Source organism: Rhipicephalus microplus, chromosome 3, assembly GCF_043290135.1.
Source record: "Rhipicephalus microplus isolate Deutch F79 chromosome 3, USDA_Rmic, whole genome shotgun sequence".
NCBI lineage: Eukaryota > Metazoa > Arthropoda > Arachnida > Ixodida > Ixodidae > Rhipicephalus > Rhipicephalus microplus.
Genome location: NC_134702.1, coordinates 220,160,981 through 220,180,978, shown reverse-complemented (window position 1 = coordinate 220,180,978; position 19,998 = coordinate 220,160,981). Strand labels below are relative to the sequence as shown.

General features: G+C 41.7%; 2 protein-coding genes across 2 annotated transcripts; both read right to left on the bottom strand.

Moving 5' to 3' along the window:
- Positions 1–305: 305 nt before the first annotated feature.
- On the bottom strand, positions 306–2,695 carry LOC119159901 (uncharacterized). The gene is made up of 2 exons (XM_037412709.2): positions 2,539–2,695; positions 306–1,282 (listed from the first exon to the last, which is right to left on the bottom strand). Exons 1-2 carry the CDS (start codon positions 2,566–2,568, stop codon positions 830–832), a joined length of 483 nt encoding a protein of 160 aa, XP_037268606.2. The 5' UTR covers positions 2,569–2,695; the 3' UTR covers positions 306–829.
- A 16,203-nt stretch (positions 2,696–18,898) lies between these two features.
- On the bottom strand, positions 18,899–19,321 carry LOC119176569 (uncharacterized). The gene has a single exon (XM_037427962.2). It carries the CDS (start codon positions 19,319–19,321, stop codon positions 18,899–18,901), a length of 423 nt encoding a protein of 140 aa, XP_037283859.2.
- Positions 19,322–19,998: the final 677 nt, after the last annotated feature.

Below are 19,998 nucleotides of genomic sequence, written 5' to 3'. Positions count from 1 at the left end.
TTCGATGATGGAGGAATAAAATATGTTCTTTTCAATTATCCGAAGCGAGCATGCTCAGTTTGCGAAAACGAGAAATATTTTTCGTAATTTACGTAATATGGACTGAGGAAGTTGGCGCCACTGTTTTTCAGATCATGAGAATTTCAGAAATATGGTGTTGTAACAACTGTGCAGCAATGTACGACCAAAAACATGACCCACGTGAATACCTGTCTAGTGAATGTTCTGAGCTGATCACACTAAATGTGGATCTCAACTAAAAAGAACCCACCCGTATGACAGTGGAGTGGGACCAGACACAATCATTCTCAAGGTAAAATTATGGCATTTATTCGCATTCAAGAATGCAAACTTGTACACATGTTCAGCAATGTGTCATTTCATTCTCACTGGTTTCAGCAATGAATCTTGCATAGCGGACACCCTTATCAACACTCATACTCATTGACCTTGATGAAGCAGTAATGCAGTGCAGTTACGGCAAAAGTGCTGCTAAACAGTCTCTTCTTCAAATTAGAATATCTTCAACAGTTTCAATTTTCAAAACACATTCTAATGGCCTCACGGAATACTTATTCTTGATGTGATTTCTTCGGAGCAACTGCATTACAGAAGAACGTGGGCTTTTTGTCTTTCTGTGGCGATGACAATAATTGAGGGAAATATTTTGGATGCGTGACAGCTGTGATTCAATTTAGGCATTGCTTACCATGCCCATGCAGATTGGCCGACTCATCTCCAGGCACGGCGTAACCATTTTGTTGCCATGCCTTACTTTACAATAACTTATGCGATACTCTCGATACTAGTACACTGAGAACAGCTACAATTAACCCTTGTAACCGTAGCCGCCGTAGCCACTGTAGCCGCCGTATCCACCGTAACCTCCATATCCCAAAACACTTCCGTAGCCATCCAAGCCGCCTCCGTAGCCACGAACATATGAGCCATATGCTCCGGCTCCGAGACCAGAGTGTGCGACTAGTGCTCCACCACTGGACAGCCTGTTCACTTGGTGAATGGTTCTGACCAGAAATGCTGGACCGGGTACCGCCTTGTATAGGCCAGGCGCACCCCGAATAAGAGCCACGCTGCTACCGACGCCAACTCCGCCAAGTCCAAGGCCTCCGCCAATTCCAAGGCCACCGCCGTAGCCACCGTATCCTCCGTAGCCACCGTAGCCAAGGCCTCCGTAACCAAGGCCTCCGTATCCAAGGCCTCCGTAGCCAACCCCACCAGCCATGGCGATGGCAAGCACAGCAGACAGAATGGTTGCAACAGTCTGCGTACATTTGAACATCAATTTCTCGTTTTGAGAGAAAGGTCAACTACTTGTTCTATATCAAAAACTCTAATAATAAATTTAGTTCCACCCATTGCTTCCACTAATGTTGCGACAAGTGGATGCCACGCTCCATGAAGAGGGTCTTACTTTCGAACATTTTCGCATGGTACTCTTCAACAAATAATGAGCCATGCCAGCTATCTTCTATGTTTTGTATGAGTTATATTTACAAGCATAGTCGCGTGCAGAAAACGACGCCGTTTGTCCAAACAGAAAATCCGTGCAAAGAAAGACATATTTTTAATATTCTGACCTTTAGCAACAAGGTTTTCGTGGGAAAGGCTGGCATTTCAGGAATAAATCTGTCAGACGACGTAGCTCTTACTTTAAACTTGAATAGTATCGCCTTTCACCAACCTCTTTATGCTAAATTTGAATTTTTTCACGCCCTTGTAATTAAGAATTCACGCTGCACTTCATAACGCTTGTAGAATACCTACCGACACAAATATTTCGACGGACAACACTTTTGGCAACGATAACAAACTACAGAGTAAGCACCTGGTCTTTGACCTTTGATTATTTCTGTGACAAGAAAACCATTCAACCGTAGAAACATAATAGACAGTACATATAGTGATAATGTTGTATATCCTCAACCATGATTGTTTTAGTTTACTGTACCTCATAAAATTTCATTATTATTATGGTTCTTTTTTGTTCTGGGAGTTCACGTAAACTTTATGTTTTTCACTTTGGTTATGACGCCCAGTATTTCTTTGTAATGTATTATATCATCTTTTCCTCCTTGAAGAGTATTAGGCAGCCAAGCAGGTTCGTCTTGTGTTAAGGACTTTCTTCTTGCCCCGTTCTTTCTCTACATAGACTTGCACCAAATAAACTAAACTTGAGGTTGTATTGAGACATGTAGATGCTAAAATTACTCTAAGGGCGCTAACTGTTGAACCACATTCTCCTAACGAGGAATGGTTCTCATTTGATTAAGTTACTCTAATTCAAAACCTGAGACTGCACAAGAAAGCACTGATGCTTGCCCATGTAAAAAGAAAGATATTTAGAAACAAAAATCTGCAAAGTCGTATGCTAAAGCTCTAAACAATTAGTAAATAACAATTGGCAATAATATATTACAATAACTGTAACAAACGTATGCATATTGCCAAAGTTTACCTCTTCGTCATTGCTATTCTACACAAAGGTAGCAATATTAAGGGCGCTGCGTTGGCACTCACCAGAGCGTTCATGGCGATGGATGGTTGCATCGGGTGCAGAGCGAGTGATGTATCTGCGGTTCGACAGAAGCCTCTTATATACTCGGCGCTACGCGATAACCACACGTACCGGACAGCAGGCGTGTTACGTGTAGACGACTCTATCGACACTGTCACTGCCTCAAGCATCAGAAAAAGCACTAACCATGCACGTACTCTGGCAAGTAACGCGTGTGTTTATCTCGCCCTACATTGTGCTCTTCGCAACAAAAGGCGGAAGCAAAAACTGCTTTAAAGTGATACCGCACAATTTCGCCTTCAAGCTCAGGATCTCGCTGAAATTTCCTGGTGAAGAGCCAAGTAGGCACTCACAAGGGTTACTTGTGCCTCTTCTGCGGGTCGTAACACACGGAAGCGGACGAGCACCTAACGTGGCACAGGCCGAAAACCAGCTATAGTGCCAGACTAAAGCACGTGCTGACGCACCCCTCTTTTTGCGTAACGAATTGAGAATGATTGTAGCATCTGTGATCAACCTCATGACACAAAAGCTTCATAAGAACACCAAACCATACTTAAGCTGTGCACGAAGCTGTCGCACGTATTAAAACTATTTTGTATTTATTCCTATGGTTCAGAAAAGCATAGAGCTTTTTAAAAAATTACAACGTGGCAGGATTTCAGCAGAAACAAGAAGCACTCATGTGGCACGCTCAAATACCAAGTCGACCAAAATGAACCAATTTGATTAAACGGAAACTAAAAATACATAATTGATCATTTACACCTTTAATGTAAAAAAGTTAACCTTGTTAAGTCATGCGGTTCATTATAAATTTGCCCGAAGAGCCCGGAACGGTAAATCTGTTTGCTTTGCTTTTGCTATTTTTCTGTTAATTGTTCTCCGTTAATTGCGTTGAGTAATTGAGCTTCCACTCATTCAAGGATGTTTTTTTTTTACTCTTGACGGGTAGACAAGAGCGGATTCTATTATAATAATACGATTTATTCTGGCATTCAAAACACTTACACGCCACCGAGATAAGGCAAAACGAAACAGGCAGAACTGTTCTTGACCTAGGCGTACATGCCATATTGTTAACAAAAGAAGGAACGCTGTGAGGAACGCAAGAAACATTGAGAACATGATTCAGTATTACCACTTCAAAAAATTAATGAAACACTGATACAAATTTCCAGCCCACTTCCATATTACAGGTACATTTTTAAAACACCTTCACCTTTATAAGCTATCAAGGGAGGTTACGATTACATCGCGTCCTGTCAGGTTAGATGTGTGTCATGTAAAGCTAGTTTTGCGTTAGCGAAACATACAAATGGAACGACCACTAATAAAACGCGTATCATTTCACAGCCTATAAGCAAACAGATATGACATATATGTGACTAATCACTATGCATGAATCGAAACAGAGAAGTGCAATATTTAAAGACAAGAAAACAAACTATCACTGCTGAGACATTCGATATTTTGCTCCAAATATGGAGACATATAATAAATATCACAGCCAAATATCAAAGCTTGTAATTTAGACATCGAATAATAGTGTTATTGGAAGGTATGAAGGCACACAGGCGATTTTGTTGCTTCAAGATATACAGCAATTGTTTCATTTTTCATTCCTGAATTTAGGAAGAACTTCCACTGTTCAGTCGCCCCAGAAGAAGCGATACATAAAAAACTTCTGTTGTACTCTGGCAGGTGGTATGTACATAATGACACTTTGTCCTTATCTTTTTAATGCATTGATTTTAAAGTACTTTTTGCAGCTTATTTATTTATTTATTCATTCATTTATTAGTGCAACCTACATCGCCTAAGTAGGCAATATTGTAGGGGGTGAGGAAAAAAAAAGCCAGTATTAGAGTCGAACAAAGCGCTCGTTTGCGCCGTCGAAAATGGCATACATTAGCGCAGCAGCTCCTACGCATTCGCAAAAAGCACACATCCTGTAGTGACGAACAAAAAGCATCGGATGGAAGATCAACAACGCACGCATCCAAATTATTCCTTTCACGAATCATAAAAGGAAAAAAAAGAATTTTCAAAGCACCAGTACGACAGCTTACCTCGCGGATTTTTTTTTTGAGTGATCATTTCTATGTGAAACGTAGTGTGGGCTCATCATGTATAAACTCTTGTTATTGCGGATTTCATCACAGATTATAGAATGAAAAAACTTTAGTTGCAAAAATTTTCTGCGCTGCTCAATAGGTTTCATTCCAAGTTATTCCTAATGCATATAACACTGGAGTGAAAACTGTAAATATTACTGACAAAACGCACCGCACGATTTTGTATGCGTTCAAGTTTATAGATTAGAGTCCGACCAAGAGGATCCCATAATGTACAGGCGTACTCAAGGGTAGGTCGGACATTCGTAACATACAAAGCCTCTTTCAGACTTTCTGCAGCAGACCTGAAATTACGTATATTACAGTTTAACACCATTAACCTTGCCAGTTACGTAACATATATGCTTATTCTAAGATAAATCAAAATAACCACATCTACGTGGTTATAATAATAATAACTGAAAATTCAGCAGTGCAGAATTTCTTTGTTTTTGTAGTGTAGGATTCTCTGCAAGGTCATGCAATTCGGCTGATGAGTGAAAAAAAACGGTGTTCAATAAATACACACATAGAAGTAACGCACACAATTTTATGAAATTTCGAATTGCTTGAGGTTTGATACTACTTGTGTATCTCATTGTGAGCTGAATTGGCAAGTATTCCAGCGCCGGTGCCACTATGAGCGCCATTTTGTTTGAGCAAGAAATCATCATCTCGTCTATAATCGAAAAGCCTAGAAAGCTGTGAATGAATAGAGTAATGAAAATGTTCTGCTTTGAGCGAGGATTTAATGACCAGCTTCTGCGCTTTTTCGTCCATGTCAAGGTGATGGTGCTTCCATGTTCCTAAGACACTCTTGTCACGTGCTCAATAGCTAAAATGATCAAGAACTTTAAAAATAATTTTTAATAAGCAAAGAGGTGCAATACTGAAACCAACACCCAAGTGGGTGCTCTGTCTGCGAATGACATAATATTTGGTTTCCCGCTCTAGACGATCTCTTTCCCGCTAACTTTCCCGCTCTAGACGATCTCTCTGAACTTGCGACCAACATTCACTGCCATATTATCGATGACTCCGCTGCATATTATTTAGCTGGTTTTCTCATCAAACACTTCCTTCGAAATGCATGTAACGGTTGCAGTTGCCCGCAGTTACTGAAAAACGACAGTGAGACGCTTGAGGGTACCCACCAGTATTTCACAATGCTCAAAGCATACCACGTCCCCAGCAAACATTTTGGGAATCTCACTGTGCCATCAGAAGCAGCTTTTGCATACGTACAACAACTTGAATCTCACTTTCTTGGCATGATTGAGGCCACTGCACATCACCTGAAAGTGTGCGATGTTTTGTATCACCATCTGTCAAGTGTTGGCGATTTTCATTTCTGCTCTGCTGGGTTTCGCGCGAAGTTTCTGAAAATGTTTTGCCGGGTTCGTTTATGTTGGCATGTGTGTTTTGTGAACCGAAACTTCGATAGGGTTAGGTTCCAGTCTTCAATCTCAGGCATACAGCTTGACAAGTTCAAAGGTTAGCAATTAGCGGCGGGTTTACACTAAAGTATTCGAGTTGACCCGAATCCTGCAATAGCTTTGTTATGTTATTACATCGTTACAGCAGACTTCATTATGGTCTTATATGCTTATATTCAGTTCAACTGGACTAACCACTCCTTCGTTGCATACATTGTTTTGGTTACCCGCTATAAGGAGTAGGGACACTGTGTATTCGCTCGAAGTGATTTGCATAACCTTAAAAAGAATGTTGGGTATCCTGTCTGTATTTTTGTAGCAAATGCGGGCGAACTGTACACTTTACTGTGGGTCGCTTGGTCACTGTGTATGCTTTATCTCTCCAGCTCAAGTAATGTATCGATAACAAAACCGGTTGTTGAAATGTTTTCGAGCGGGTAAGGAACATAGTATGAAGTGGGCATGGTTCACGTTATCACGCTTTTCGTATTTTAGTTTCTCATCAACCTCCTCATCTCGCCCATCAAAATTTTCAAAAGAATACCCAAACTTGTAGCGTTTGATGGGGCTGCGGACGCTGCCATTTTATTTTTATATAGCTTGTGAGTGATAACGTACGATGTAGAGCCTTTGTGAAAAATAATGAGCCAAAGTGGTTTCCTTTTGCTGTCTATTAGCCCTGTAATACCGCTCTCGTAGCACCAATTAAGGTCCACAATTCTGGATAAGTGATGACTACAATCTATTTTAGCTCGCAAGCGTCACAGCAACACCCAGGCGCAAATCACTTGGGATCTTAAGTTTCTGATGAAGGCGATGCATAAGAAGAGCCACAAGACCTGCCAGTGTTGTAGCATAAAGTTTGTCTTTCACGTAGTGAGCAAGCTGCAAAGCCCTACCTTTCTGAGGACAAGCAGGCATCAAGTCTGCTTTTTTTCATTTTGGGCTAGCTGTTCTTAAGCACAGTCAGCACACTGCACCTTTGCCTTTCTGCTATATTGTGTCGTGTGGTTTCTGTGCACCCTTTTTTTATATGCATTATTTCGGTTAACCCCAGGCGTGATTCGCGACTTCATTGCTGTGTATATGTCACTTCTTCCTTCTTCATCAGCATTGTGCGCTGTGTTTTTGCCATAGATCCTTACTTACCAACTGGCCCAGTGTGTCATACTTCACCAGCTTCTCGGCTTCTGCCAACTCTAGCGATGTGTGCGTTGTCTGTGTTCTCTCTGTATTTGTTACAATATTTGTTACAATTTATTTGTAAGGCGAGATGCATTTGTTGTCTACCTTTGTCATATTGTGCTTTTTATATTCTCAGACTCTACCTTGCCTTTGAATAAAACATTGCGGATACTCTGTCTCTTTGACAGATATATACATTGATCACTTGTTCCAAAAGAAAAACACGAGCGCGATGAATAAAACCGTAGTGAATTATCATTACCTGCATCTCTTTTTATTATAACTTAATCGAAATAAAAATTACGTCACGACCAATTCGCACGAACCACTGAACAAAACAAAACAGGGAATCGCTAAATCAAAACGACCTACAAAACTATCTATTTGGGCGATGAAAAGTGGTCTGAAATCATGAACTTTCGTCATAGCCAAACCTAGGTTACGCAAAGTAATTCAAAATTTGCGCCAGTGAAACCGAAACAGGAAGCGCACACCACTTGCTCTCACCAACCACCAGGTATGCTAAGGTCGATTGAGCCACTGGGGTCTACGGGAGTGTCCACTCTTAACCTTTTTTTTTATTTCTTTATGGTCGCATTTCGCGGCGGCTCCCGTCGGGAAGCGCCGACGATTGCTGGTCGCACGAATCGCGCCTGGCATCAGACTAGAGAGTTCTCGCGTTTTGCTAACGTATTGTCGCTCTGCCCAGCGTGCGTGCGCGTCAATGCTAGATTGGATTATACTGGGCCCTTCATGATGCGCTCGCGAACGTTTTGTTAACTCCACATATACCAAATTTGGTGTAACGCGATGCCCATGAATGGCGAAAGATATATGAGTGGTGCAAGCATGATAATGCTGACAAGCATGTAATTTAAGAAAATGACAACATACCACGCTCTTAGCGTGCTCGTGGCCGTTTAGCTAGCTCCACATATACTAAACTTGGTATCACGTGACGTGAATAGGTGACGAAAGTAAATGAGACATCCAAACATGATAATCATGACACGTAAGTCATGTGTGGCATCATTTGCCTCCACCTCGTAACATTGTGCTGATTTTGGAGCGACATATCAATATTCCTCATTCGTGCTTCACATATCGATTACCACTGTACGTGGATCTGCCAATTTTCAATATTTTTCACTTAATACTGGAGGGCGCTTTTCGAAAAGCTCAAAGCGGCAATGTGTTCTTCGCATCCAGGACTTCAATTCTCCCTTTTGGCTTAACTGCCTAACTCCAATAATTAAAAAAAGTTATTTATTTTAAATTCGTCATTACTGTTTCAAATAATGTCTTCAATCCTCTTAAGATGCCCGCTGCTACAAAAAAGTAGCTGTGAAGACAGTGAGCAAACAGCGTCTTTTGGTTATTTCGCAATGATATGGACACATTTCTCGAAACAACCTGCATATGTGCTGTCCAGTGCACTAAACAGTGAACGGTGGCCGCAGGTGAGCAGTCAGTTGTTTCAACCAACAAATTCGCTTGCAGACGCTGCCTGCGTCGGCATTGAGAGGGGAGATAGCCCGAGGGGATGCGCAGGCGGAATGGGGATGTAAATGCCACGGTAAGGAATACCTTGACAAGAGAGAGAGGAATTGAGCGTCGGTCAGAAGACTATCCCCGCGCCTGTGGAGTGAGGCGAGAAAGGAGAGTGGACTCAAATGTGCAGGAAGGGTGGTCACGCCGCACACCGGCTTTTGCTCAAACCTAAGCTGCCTCGCATTTAAAAAACGTGGCTTTTCCCTCCTTCTAGGAATGCGTATAAGGGCAAAGTAATAGATGCTACAGCAACGAATCGCAAACTCACTCGAACAACCTCAAGCAGCCCTAAACTTGCAGCGTGGCCCTCAAACAGAAAGCACGCATGAAAGGAGCATACACAGAATGAGCGTGGACTAACAACTGTCCCAGCTTGACAGTTAAAGTGCACTGTTCAAACAGAAAGAGGCACGAAACAAGCACACAAGGACATTTGCAACCAACTGTCACGATTCTTACTTCGTGTGTGTGTAGAGTGCTCTTTTCCTAATCCCAGACGCACCAGCAAGCGAAGAAAACTTCGTGATTTTGCGAATCACGAGTTTCGTAAACGCTGGTGAAGTAGAGACCAAACTCTGTGGAAGCCACCAGCAAACATTTATTTTCCCAGTTAATAATTCTTCTCGTTGACCTCTATAGAAAATAAAACCAAACAAAGAGAAGAGAACTTCATGATCTTCCAAATCACGAGTTTCGTAAACACAGGCGAAGTAGAGACCAAGCTCCGGGGAAGTCACCAGCATCTTTACAAATAGTATTTCAGCCCGTCGACCTCCATAAAAATTAAAACTAAACCACCCTTTCAACGTCTTCTCGTTTCGCACCCCATCTTGTTTTATTAGATAAGTAACCTCTTGCAAATGCAATGTTCCATAAAACAACAACGTACATGGCAGACGACTGTTGCGATGCACTGGTATTAAAATCTGGAATGCAATACTTCTAAATAAAACTGTGTTGAAAATTTTTCGGAAGCGCTAAAAAGATCCATCATTTGAAGAATTAACTCCTAATTAAACGTCATGTCCTGATTATATTTATTCTGAGAATAATTTCTTATTGTCAATTTCTATGAATTTGTTTATTCTCTTGCCTCAAGCTTTTGTGAGGTCATTTTATGTTTTTTCATGTGACGTATCCTTTATTTCATTTTCATTTATTTAATTCTTGACAACAAGAAGTTGTGGGAGACCAGAAAAAAAAAGCTTACAATCTTCTTCCGGTGACCTGGCCAACCTAGGTGTATTGCAGCGTAAATGGTGGTAAAACTAACAAAAAACAAGAATGAAATGCACGCATCTTATATTGCACATGAATATCCTCCACACAAGAAAGAAACTGCCTCGCGTGGATATTATAAAGAAACATTATAAAAGTACAAGTTATATAATGTTATATTTTTGTTTTTTTTTACCGAAGTGCCTTGATCAGATGTTTTTCATTGGACACAAACTAGCCTATGGCTGTGGGTCGTTGCCGTGGAGGTATATTTTGTAAAACAAGTCACTAAGCTTTATTTATTTTAATACCGTTCAATAGAATCCAGGTTGTCTGCGCGTCGAGCAGCTGCTCTGTCACAGGCCACAAGATTTCTTCTTTTTCCTTTATTGCATAAAAATGATGCTATAAAATACTGTCATATGCTCCAATGTTTCGCAATGTGTCTCACATGCACATTTCTTGAAATAGCCTTGAAAAAATTATGTGAATTGCACCTATCGAAGGAGTCTGTATACGCATCATATCTCGCGTGGCAGAAGTGTCAAATCACAGCATGGCGTAAAAAGAGGTGAATAGAGCAAAAAGTGGGTGTTTCGAAGTCCACTTCACTACAAAGTGCTTCGTCACAATTATTCGTCATTAGCAGCAAAATCACCAACTTATTAAACAGCTACGTTGGTTCGAATATTTTGTATATAGACGCGTAGCGTGCCCTTCACTAATTTGCTGAATTATTATGGTGAAGTGGACACTTTGCAACGTGGCTTGCAAGGCAGATTCAACAATACTTTAAAACGGTGGATGTTATGCGCGCAGTCAGTTAGTTTTCACAAGAAACACTTTCGCATGCATCGAGAACCCAAGCAGGCCAGCAGATCACATGGAAATGTCCTCAACTTCGATTATGCTATCGTAATTTACACTTGAAGCCAAACCTGAAGCGTCCTCCTATTGTTTAGTTATGGGTCTTAACAAGAATTCATAACAAAAGTTTCAATTTCGAGAAGATGCATGATGGGGCTCCCGTCTCATGCCACATAACACCGTGTAGCTATGGGATATTGCAGCGCAAGTCAGTTGTAAATATGGAATCTAGCTTTTTATATTGATGTGCTTGAGCAAATTGTTGACCACTTATGTCATATGAATAACTGCTTTTCATATTTTTAGAAATTGGCATTAAGAGCGACTTTGTTTAGGTGAGCTGATTTTGCCACTGATTGGAGCGAGGAGGGGGGGGGGGGTGTAATTTGTAAGTGTTTAGGTTTAGAACAGGGAGAGAGAACACAAGGACAAAAAAGAGAATGACACAGGATTCATCAAGGCTGTCCTGACGGCAAAGACGTGAAAATAGCCACGCAATTTGCATAGAACGAGTGGAGAAGCGTTGGAAGAGGCTAATGCCCCATTCTATCGATAGCAAAGATACAAAACATTGTCCACACTACGCGAATTGGATGAAAACGTAAGAACGTGAGCCCGTAGATTAGAATCGGCTTTTCGGCACCTGGCTTACCCTGATCCCGCATCAAAAATCACTTACAAAATAGTATGAAGCTTAGTGTAAAAGAGTCTAATGAATTCGAATGTTTGTTAATGTCCTCAACGACATGAAAATCCCGTGTTGTACACTGTCGAACTCTTTCCCTCAGATGTCTGTGGCGCGTAACTGTACACCCCGAGCCATGGTATGCGGGTGCGGCTCACAGGTGACGTACAGCTAATATCTACCCAGAAAAAGCGACAACCGACAGTGTGAACTGCTGCATGCAAACTCTACAACAACATGTAATTCAACAGGTTTCAGTGTGCTGTTATGTTTCTTTGCTATATAATTGTTCATTTTGCGTACAATTCAGTATTTTTTTCTCGCTGCAGAACTAGTCTATATGTAGTAGCCGAGGTAATATGCACTGCAACCTCTCCACTGCAAAACAAATGGAAAAGAACAGACAATGGTAATTCAAATGCGAGACGTTTACGAGGAATGGACATCAGCAGCGTTTACCGGAAAATTAAGGAACAAATATCGGTGTCGTAGAAAAAGTTGAACACGAGAATCGTGTGTACATTACGTATTCCATCACCGAGCCACGCATGCAGTGCTGAAAACTATGTAGAAGTAATGTTGGTGAAACGTTATATAGATGTGTGCTACTACGTTACAGGCGTCACGTCGGGTTGTGTGGATTGTATACTGAAGCTTCATATGCGTCATTTTTCCACCTAGTGCTATTCTGGATCATTCCACCCTCGCAAACAAAAGTGCAGCATCAGTTTATCACTTCTAGTGTTGGTGACCCATGTTCCTTTTGGCATTGTTACGCCGCTCTAAACAACTTTTTCTATGAAGCATATCTTTATTTACATATATCCTGGATCATTCCACCCTCGCAAACACAAGTTCGGCATCAGTTAATCACTTCAACTGTCGGTAATACCCATGTTGCTTTTGACATCGTTACGCAGCTCTAAACAACTGATTCTATAAAGCGTATTTTCATTTACAAATACTGACCTCTCACTGCGAGACATTGCAGGGGAGAGTTCAAGTGACAGTTCAAGTAATATGTGACAGTTCAATATGTCTGCGTAAAATTATTTATATAACTTTAGAGCGATTTCGAAACACTCCCCCCCCCCAAAAAAAAAATTACACAACAATCACATTCTCTCTGCATGCTTCGCATAACATTCGCTATCACCTCTCCCGCACGCTCCGCTGCGATTAGATGCTCTGGGAAGGTCGTGTTCGACATCGATAACCAGAAGAATGGTAGATAACCTTGTCTGAACTTCATAGAAAATTTTGGTTATGTTCATCAGCTCATGCTGGCAGCTGCTTCCATAAAGTACTATGTATTAATAATTTAGAACAGGTGCTTGGGAGCGATACAGGTACGTCAATGCTAGCGTCAGATGCGGAGGCCAGTTTAGATCATCATCATCATCATCATCATCATCATCATCATCATCACCAGCCTGACTACGTCCACTACAGTACAAAGGCCTCTCCCATGTTCCGCCAGTTAACTTGGTCCTGTGCTTACTGCTGCCAATTTATAACCGCAAACTTCTTAATCTAATCTGCCCACCTAACCCTCTTTCTCCCCCTAACCCGCTTGCTTTCTCTGGGAGTCCAGTTAGTTCCCCTAATGACCAGCGGTTATCCTGTCTACGCGCTACATGCCAGGCCCATGTCCATTTCTTCTTCGTGATTTCAGCTATGATATCCTTAACCTCCGTTTGTTCCCTTATCTACTCTGCTCTCTTCTTGTCTCTTAAGGTTACACCTACCATTTTTCTTCCCATTGCTCGCTGCGTCGTCCTCAATTTAAGCTGAACCCTCTTTGTAAGTCTCCAGGTTTCTGCTCCGTAGCTAAGTACCGGCAAGATACAGCTGCTATATACCTTCCTCTTGTGGGATAGTGGCAATCTACCTGTCATAATTTAAGAGTGCTTGCCAAATGTGCTCCACCCCATTCTTATTCTTCTAGTTACTTCAATCTCGTGGTTCGGCTCCGCGGTTATTACCTGCCCTAAGTAGACATAGTCTTCTACAACTTGAAGTGCACTCATACCTATCTCGAAGCGCTGATCTTTTCCGAGGTTGTTGTACATTACTTTCGTTTTCTGCAGATTAATTTTAAGAGCCACCTTTCTGCTCTCCTTGCCTAACTCCGTAATCATGAGTTGCAATTCGTCCTCTGAGTTACTCAGCAATGCAATGTCATCGGCGAAGCGCAGGCTACTAAGGTACTCTCCATTAACTCTTATTCCTAACTGTTCCCATTCTAGGCATCTGAAAAGCTCCTGTAAGCACGCGGTAAATAGCATTGGGGAGATTGTGTCCCCCTACCTTACACCCTTCTTGATTGATATTCTCTTGCTTTCTTTATGAAGCACTATGGTAGCAGTTGATCCGCTGTAGATTTCTTCCAGGATGTTTACATATACTTCATCGACGCCCTGATTCCGCAGTGTCTGCATGACGGCTGATATTTCTACTGAATGAAACGATTTCTCGTAATCTATGAAGACTAAGTATAGTGGCTGGTTATATTCTGAGCATTTCTCTATTACCTGATTGATAGTATGAACGTGATCGATTGTTGAGTAGCCTGTACGAAATTCTGCTTGTTCCTTTGGTTTATTGAATTCTAATGTTTTCTTTACTCTGTTAGCAATTAACTTTGTAAATAGCTTGTATACTACAGAGAGAAAGCTGATCGGCCTGTACTTCTTCAAGTTCTTGTCATCTCGTGTCTTATGTATTAAGATGATGTTAGCGTTCTTCCAATACTCTAATACTTTTCTTGTCGGGAGACACCTCGTAAACAGGGGGGCTAGATTTCTAACACAATCTCTTCTCCATCTTTCGGCAGATCTCATGTTACCTAATCCTCACCAGCAGCTTTGCCTCTTTGCATGCTCTCCAAAGCTTTTCCGACTTATTCTATCATTACTGGTGGTGTGTCATCTGGATTATTTAGTTCTTATAGTATTAAGGTCGTGGTTGTTCCGGCTACTGTACAGATCTCTGTAGAACTCCTCCACCGTTTTAACTATCCAGATTGGTAGTTATTTTGCTTTCGTTGTCCCTTAGTGCATACATCCGATTTTTGCCTATTCAAGTTTACTCTTCTGCTTTGACGCTTCCTCAGTTTTTCAGAGCGTGTTCAATTTTTTCCATGTTATACCTTCTTACATCACATACCTTATGCCTATTAATCAACATTGATAGCTCTGCCAGTTCTATTTGTTCTGTTGCACTTGAGACTTTCATAATTTGACGCTTCTTAATGAGATTCTTCGTTTTCTGGGAAAGCTTGCAGTGTCCTGTCTAACTACCCTGCCTCCAACTTCCACTGCACACTCCGTAATGATACTCGTCAAATTTTAATTCACTGTATCTACGCTAAGGTTGGTTTCCTCACGAAGAGCCGAGTACCTGTTCTGAAGCGAGACTCTGAATTCCTGTACATTCCCTCTCAGTTTAGATCAATGCATAATAAATCAATTGCATTGATGAGTGGGAGTAAAAAGGACTATTATACACGACAAAGGGAACATCCTTATAATAACACGAAAAAAGTTTGGTGAATAGTAAATAATTTTCTTGACTTGAAGTTGTGAAAGACTGTGTCTACTTTGGAGGGGTAATAACCGCGGAGCCAAACCACGAGATTGAAGTAACTAGAAGAGTTAGAATGAGGTTGAGCACATTCAATAAGAACTGAGTGGTAGATGGTCACTGTCCATTGAGTGGTAGATGGCCACTATTTCTCAAGAAGAAGGTATAATAGAGCTGCATTTTGCCGCTACTTACTGCGGAGCGGAAACGTGGAGGCTTACCAAGAGGGTTCAGCTTAAATTGAGGACACCGCTGTGAGCGATGGCAATGAAAGTAATAGGTGTAACTTTAAGAAACAAAAATAGAGCAGAGTAGATTACGAAACAAACCTGGGTGAAGGATATCATAGTTAAAATCAAGTAGAAGGAATGGAGATGGACCGGGCATGTAGCGCGCAGGTGGACTAACCGCTGGTTATTAAGTATAACTGACTGGATTCCCAAAGAAAGCAAGCTGATTAGACAGCGACAGAAAGTTAGGTGGAGAGATGAGATTAAAAAGTTTGCGGGTATACAACGGTAGCAGTAAGCACAGGACCGTGTTGGCTGGCGGTTCACGTAAGAGGCATTTGTCGTGCAGTGGACGTAGTTAGGCTGATGATGATAACGATGTTGATGCTGATGATGCTGATGATAACGATGATGAATTGATATTGTTGGCAGCCCTCCTGCTCCTAAAAACAATTTCGTGACCAGGCCTATCCCCATCGATAGTATTCTGTCGGTATTTACAACTTCAATAATTGTTCGGTTACGAGTGTTTGAGGACATCTTACTCTATCCAACGCGTAAAAAGAGAAGTATTTTACCATTTTCGCTTTTGAGTTTCGCATTTTCATCTCGTGGGGATTTTAAAGCGTCTTTCTTTACGCGAGGGTGATCATACGTAGTTTCTATGATGGTGTAGGCGTCGTGTGTGATTGCTTTACGAAAACGGTGAATTCCGGAGGTTTTTCGTGAATCTGGGCTAGAATATTCATATGATGACAACAGCACAGGCTCAAAAGATGACATCAATGCTTCTGTTTACAGCATGAACGACGATACCACGCCAAATTGTCCTGGAACATTCCCGGTCGTCCGCCGGTGAGAGTAGCTTTGTACCCGGTCCGTGTTATGGCCGGCGGGTGTCAGCGTAAGTTGATCTGTATTGTTGAAGGCAAGAGGCTCTTATCTCCAAGGTGTTCAGTTCCTTCGGGTGGGACCACTTTCCGGCGCCAGCGCAGAGAGTGCAGTTTCGTGCATGGAGGCAGCTGGCAGCGCGGAGGCAATTGTGCTCCGGTGCGCCGCGCAGCGCTTCGCGAGAACTGTCGAATTTTTCTCTTTGTTTTTTACTACTCAAGTTATTGGAGAGAACACAAAACAAGTGTTTTCTTGGAAACATGCGCACAAAAACACTTTTTTAGCGCATCGTGAAACTTTTATTGTTATTATTGGTACACAAAAACATTTTCATTTACAGCGCTTATATTTACAGGATATTTGCACGTTTTATTTGTGCTTATAATGCATATTTAGGTTTTTTATGCTTATTCTGTTCAAAGCAGTTCGGATAGTTTTATGAAATTGCTCTGCTCATGCTACAAGTTTTGTTCGTCTGATATTTGTTTTCGCAATATTGTTAACACTTGGTGGTTTAAAACTGGCTTTGTTATTGAAATATAGCTCCTTCCTGTACAATTTGATATAATAAACATTACCATCGCAAACTTTGGGTGTCATAAACAAGAACGTTTTATCGACTACCTAAAGATGTCCGCGTTCCCCGCGGTCACGAAAGTGAGGTGCTTCCCAATGTGACCGACACTAACACAGTTGAATTGTTTGACACTTACCTTATTCCTATTGGTTCAACCTCTGCTAGCAAATTCAAGAAGTGTAATGATGAATGTGGTCTCAGGAATTCCAATCCAAATTGTTTTGTTGTGTATGACATTGACTTTGAGGATTTTGTATGTACTCTGCTAGGAACGTTGATGAATAAATTAGCAGGCTTAGATGGGATCACTGTGAGGCTTTTTAAAGGAAGTTTAGACCCGCATTGGTTTTGTGGCACATGTTGAACTACTTTGTACAAGCAGAAGTGTACCATTCTTGTTTAAATATCGCAACATTTGTGCCAATATTAAAATGTGAATTATTTTCACCTCTTTATTACAGCCCAATAATTGTTTTGAGCATACTTATCAGTTGCTTCATAAAAACCTCGCAAAGCATTTTTGATTCTTATAGTGAGATAAACAATGTTCTCCTTTCAAAAAGACAGACACAGACGAAATGATTGTACCTCCATCGCTGTAATGAGAACTTGAAACCCTTAGTAAAAGTAAACCAACTTTATTGTAGTTCTTTTAAGACGATAGTCTTTCTTGGGGACCTTCGACACAAAAATTTTAGTCAGTCTGCCTGTCTATCTGTCTTTCTGTCTCTCTGTCTGTACATTTGTCTGTTTGTCCACTTCTAACGCCACCGGGTACTCGAAACGGCCGACCCCATCCGCAGCACCCACCGATGTTGCTTAAGGTTTACCGTTCATAGTTGTGCAATTGTCAATTAAAAAGGAATTATTGTGCATGTCTGCGGCACCATAACAACCCATATATAATCTCCATGTGCGTCTTTCACTAGAAAAAACATTCAGGACCGTAAAGCTTATTACGCTGCGCTGAACATGCAACGAGAAGACGAGTGTTATCAACGCTTTGCTAAAATGAGACTGTGGTGGCACCAACCCGTCGCCTTGCGTTCTACACCTTATCACCTCTGAGACGGGCGCGCACACCCGTCTCAGAGCCACGCGCTTTGTTTTTCAGTAATACTGCCAGATGGCACTCATGTCTCACGTGTGACGTGACTTGATGCGCTCGTTCGCCTCCGCTGCACGCTCGAGGCACTCTAACGCAGTGCCTCCAGAATACCATTCACCAATTTTCTTGCGTGGAACATGAAATAATTGTTTTGTTTACTCTCTCCACACGGAAGACTATCGTCTTTCGAAGAGATTTGCAGATTACCATGCAGACACGGGGCCAATTATTATTTTTCGTCTGACTGTTAATTTCGTGTAACCAACCACTTCTGTTCCTGCACTCTTGAATAGCTCCTGAAGATGATGATGTTGCATGGTTTTCAGCATTTTAATTATTCTGGCGGTATACCTACGAATCGAACGGTGAGATCAGTGTATTCATCTAAACTTGTTAACGCTGGTTTGCAGTTAGAGCCTATTACGTCTAACTTCTTGATGAGTACTTGTTCTTTAGTGCTATTCAATCATTCAAAATGCAGCTTTATCAACCCGTCCATCTCTTCCCTCTAGTCACTCTAAGTAAAACAACAGTGCTGTAGAGAAGCCTGAAAAACGTTTTTATTTATTCTCAATTGATGAAAGGGATTGCATGTGAAACATTGATCATCCCTCTTTTGTACTGACAGCCCGTAGAATGAGTTTCACAAAGATTTACGGCAAATGGAGGTTTTGAGTTTAATTACCAGATAATTCATTGTTAAAACTAGGATTCCAGAAAGAAGACATCTATACCATGTGCTGGTGTAATGAATACTAATTTACGTAAAAACATACAGTTTCTGCTAAATACAGAACGGTAATTATGACTGACTACAGCATTATGCGCAAATAATTCATCTAATAACAAGTGCTGTGACTAGGATGGTGATGCAATTTATCCGAGCATCTAACCCGGGTGTCTGCAGCGCGTTCAACCCTTGTATCCATAACCGCCATATCCGTAGCCAACGCCGCCCCCGTAGCTGCCTCCGTAGCCGCCTCCGTAGCCACCTCCGTAGCCGCCTCCGTAGCCACCGCCGTATCCGTAGCCCCCACCGTATCCGTAGCCACCGCCGTACGATCCTGCTCCGAGGCCGGAATGAGCAACCAGTGCACCACCACTGGACAGCTTGTTCACTTGGTGAATGGTTCTAACGAGGAAAGCTGGACCAGGCACTGCCTTGTATAATCCTGGTCCTCCACGCAGAAGGGCGACACTGCTGCCGACACCCACACCTCCGACGCCGCCACCGTATCCCAGCCCGTTACTGCCGCCGTAACCACCAGCGTAGCTGACGCCGTAGCCACCGTGACCAAGTCCGTAGCCAGTACCGTATCCTAGGCCACCAGCCATGGTGGTGCCAAGGACAGCAAATAATATGGCGGCAATGACCTGCATAGGTAAAATTCTGTTAACTATCACGTAAATTGTAAACTCCATGTTATGCAGTTATGTTGCTTCATGATTATCATCATCATCATCATAATTGTAACTTATATTTCATCTAAAGGCTCCTGTCCGAATATTACATAACGGGGCTTCGTATGCTTCGTATGCAATTTAACTCTAGATCTACCCTTCTATGGGACATGCTTCCTGTTTTTATCTGAAGATCAAAGGAATACGGCGCGAGCGGATGGTTATCGTGAAATTCAAGTGGAGCTTAGAAGCACCAATCTGACTGAAGAATTTCGACTCAAGTATCATCACATTAGAACCTTTCAGAATACCGATAATCGTTTGTACTGTGCTAAGTTGCATGTGACAGGAAAGTACTTCACCCACGCATATGCTATAAGCAAACCGATGCCAACGAATGATGTTATTTCTTTTGTGACGCGATGTACGCGAAGAGATATTGACGCACCGATATGGCACAATCCTATCGTACATTTATCATCGGCATATATACTAATTATGATCACAGAATTTTACATCCCACAGTCATGGTATGAATAAAACTGACGTTGTATGAAGGCTTTCTGTTGTGTCCATCTAAGGAGGTTCATTAACACGCACTTAAATCTACG

What these genes read in the sequence shown, in the direction of transcription:
- LOC119159901 (XM_037412709.2), bottom strand. Translation starts at nt 2,568, where the DNA reads ATGCAACCATCCATCGCCATGAACGCTCTG. An exon ending in CCATCGCCATGAACGCTCTG is followed by an intron (nt 1,283 to 2,538) that starts GTGAGTGCCAAC and finishes AAATGTACGCAG; the next exon opens with ACTGTTGCAACCATTCTGTC.
- LOC119176569 (XM_037427962.2), bottom strand. Translation starts at nt 19,321, where the DNA reads ATGGCTGGTGGCCTAGGATACGGTACTGGCTACGGACTTGGTCACGGT.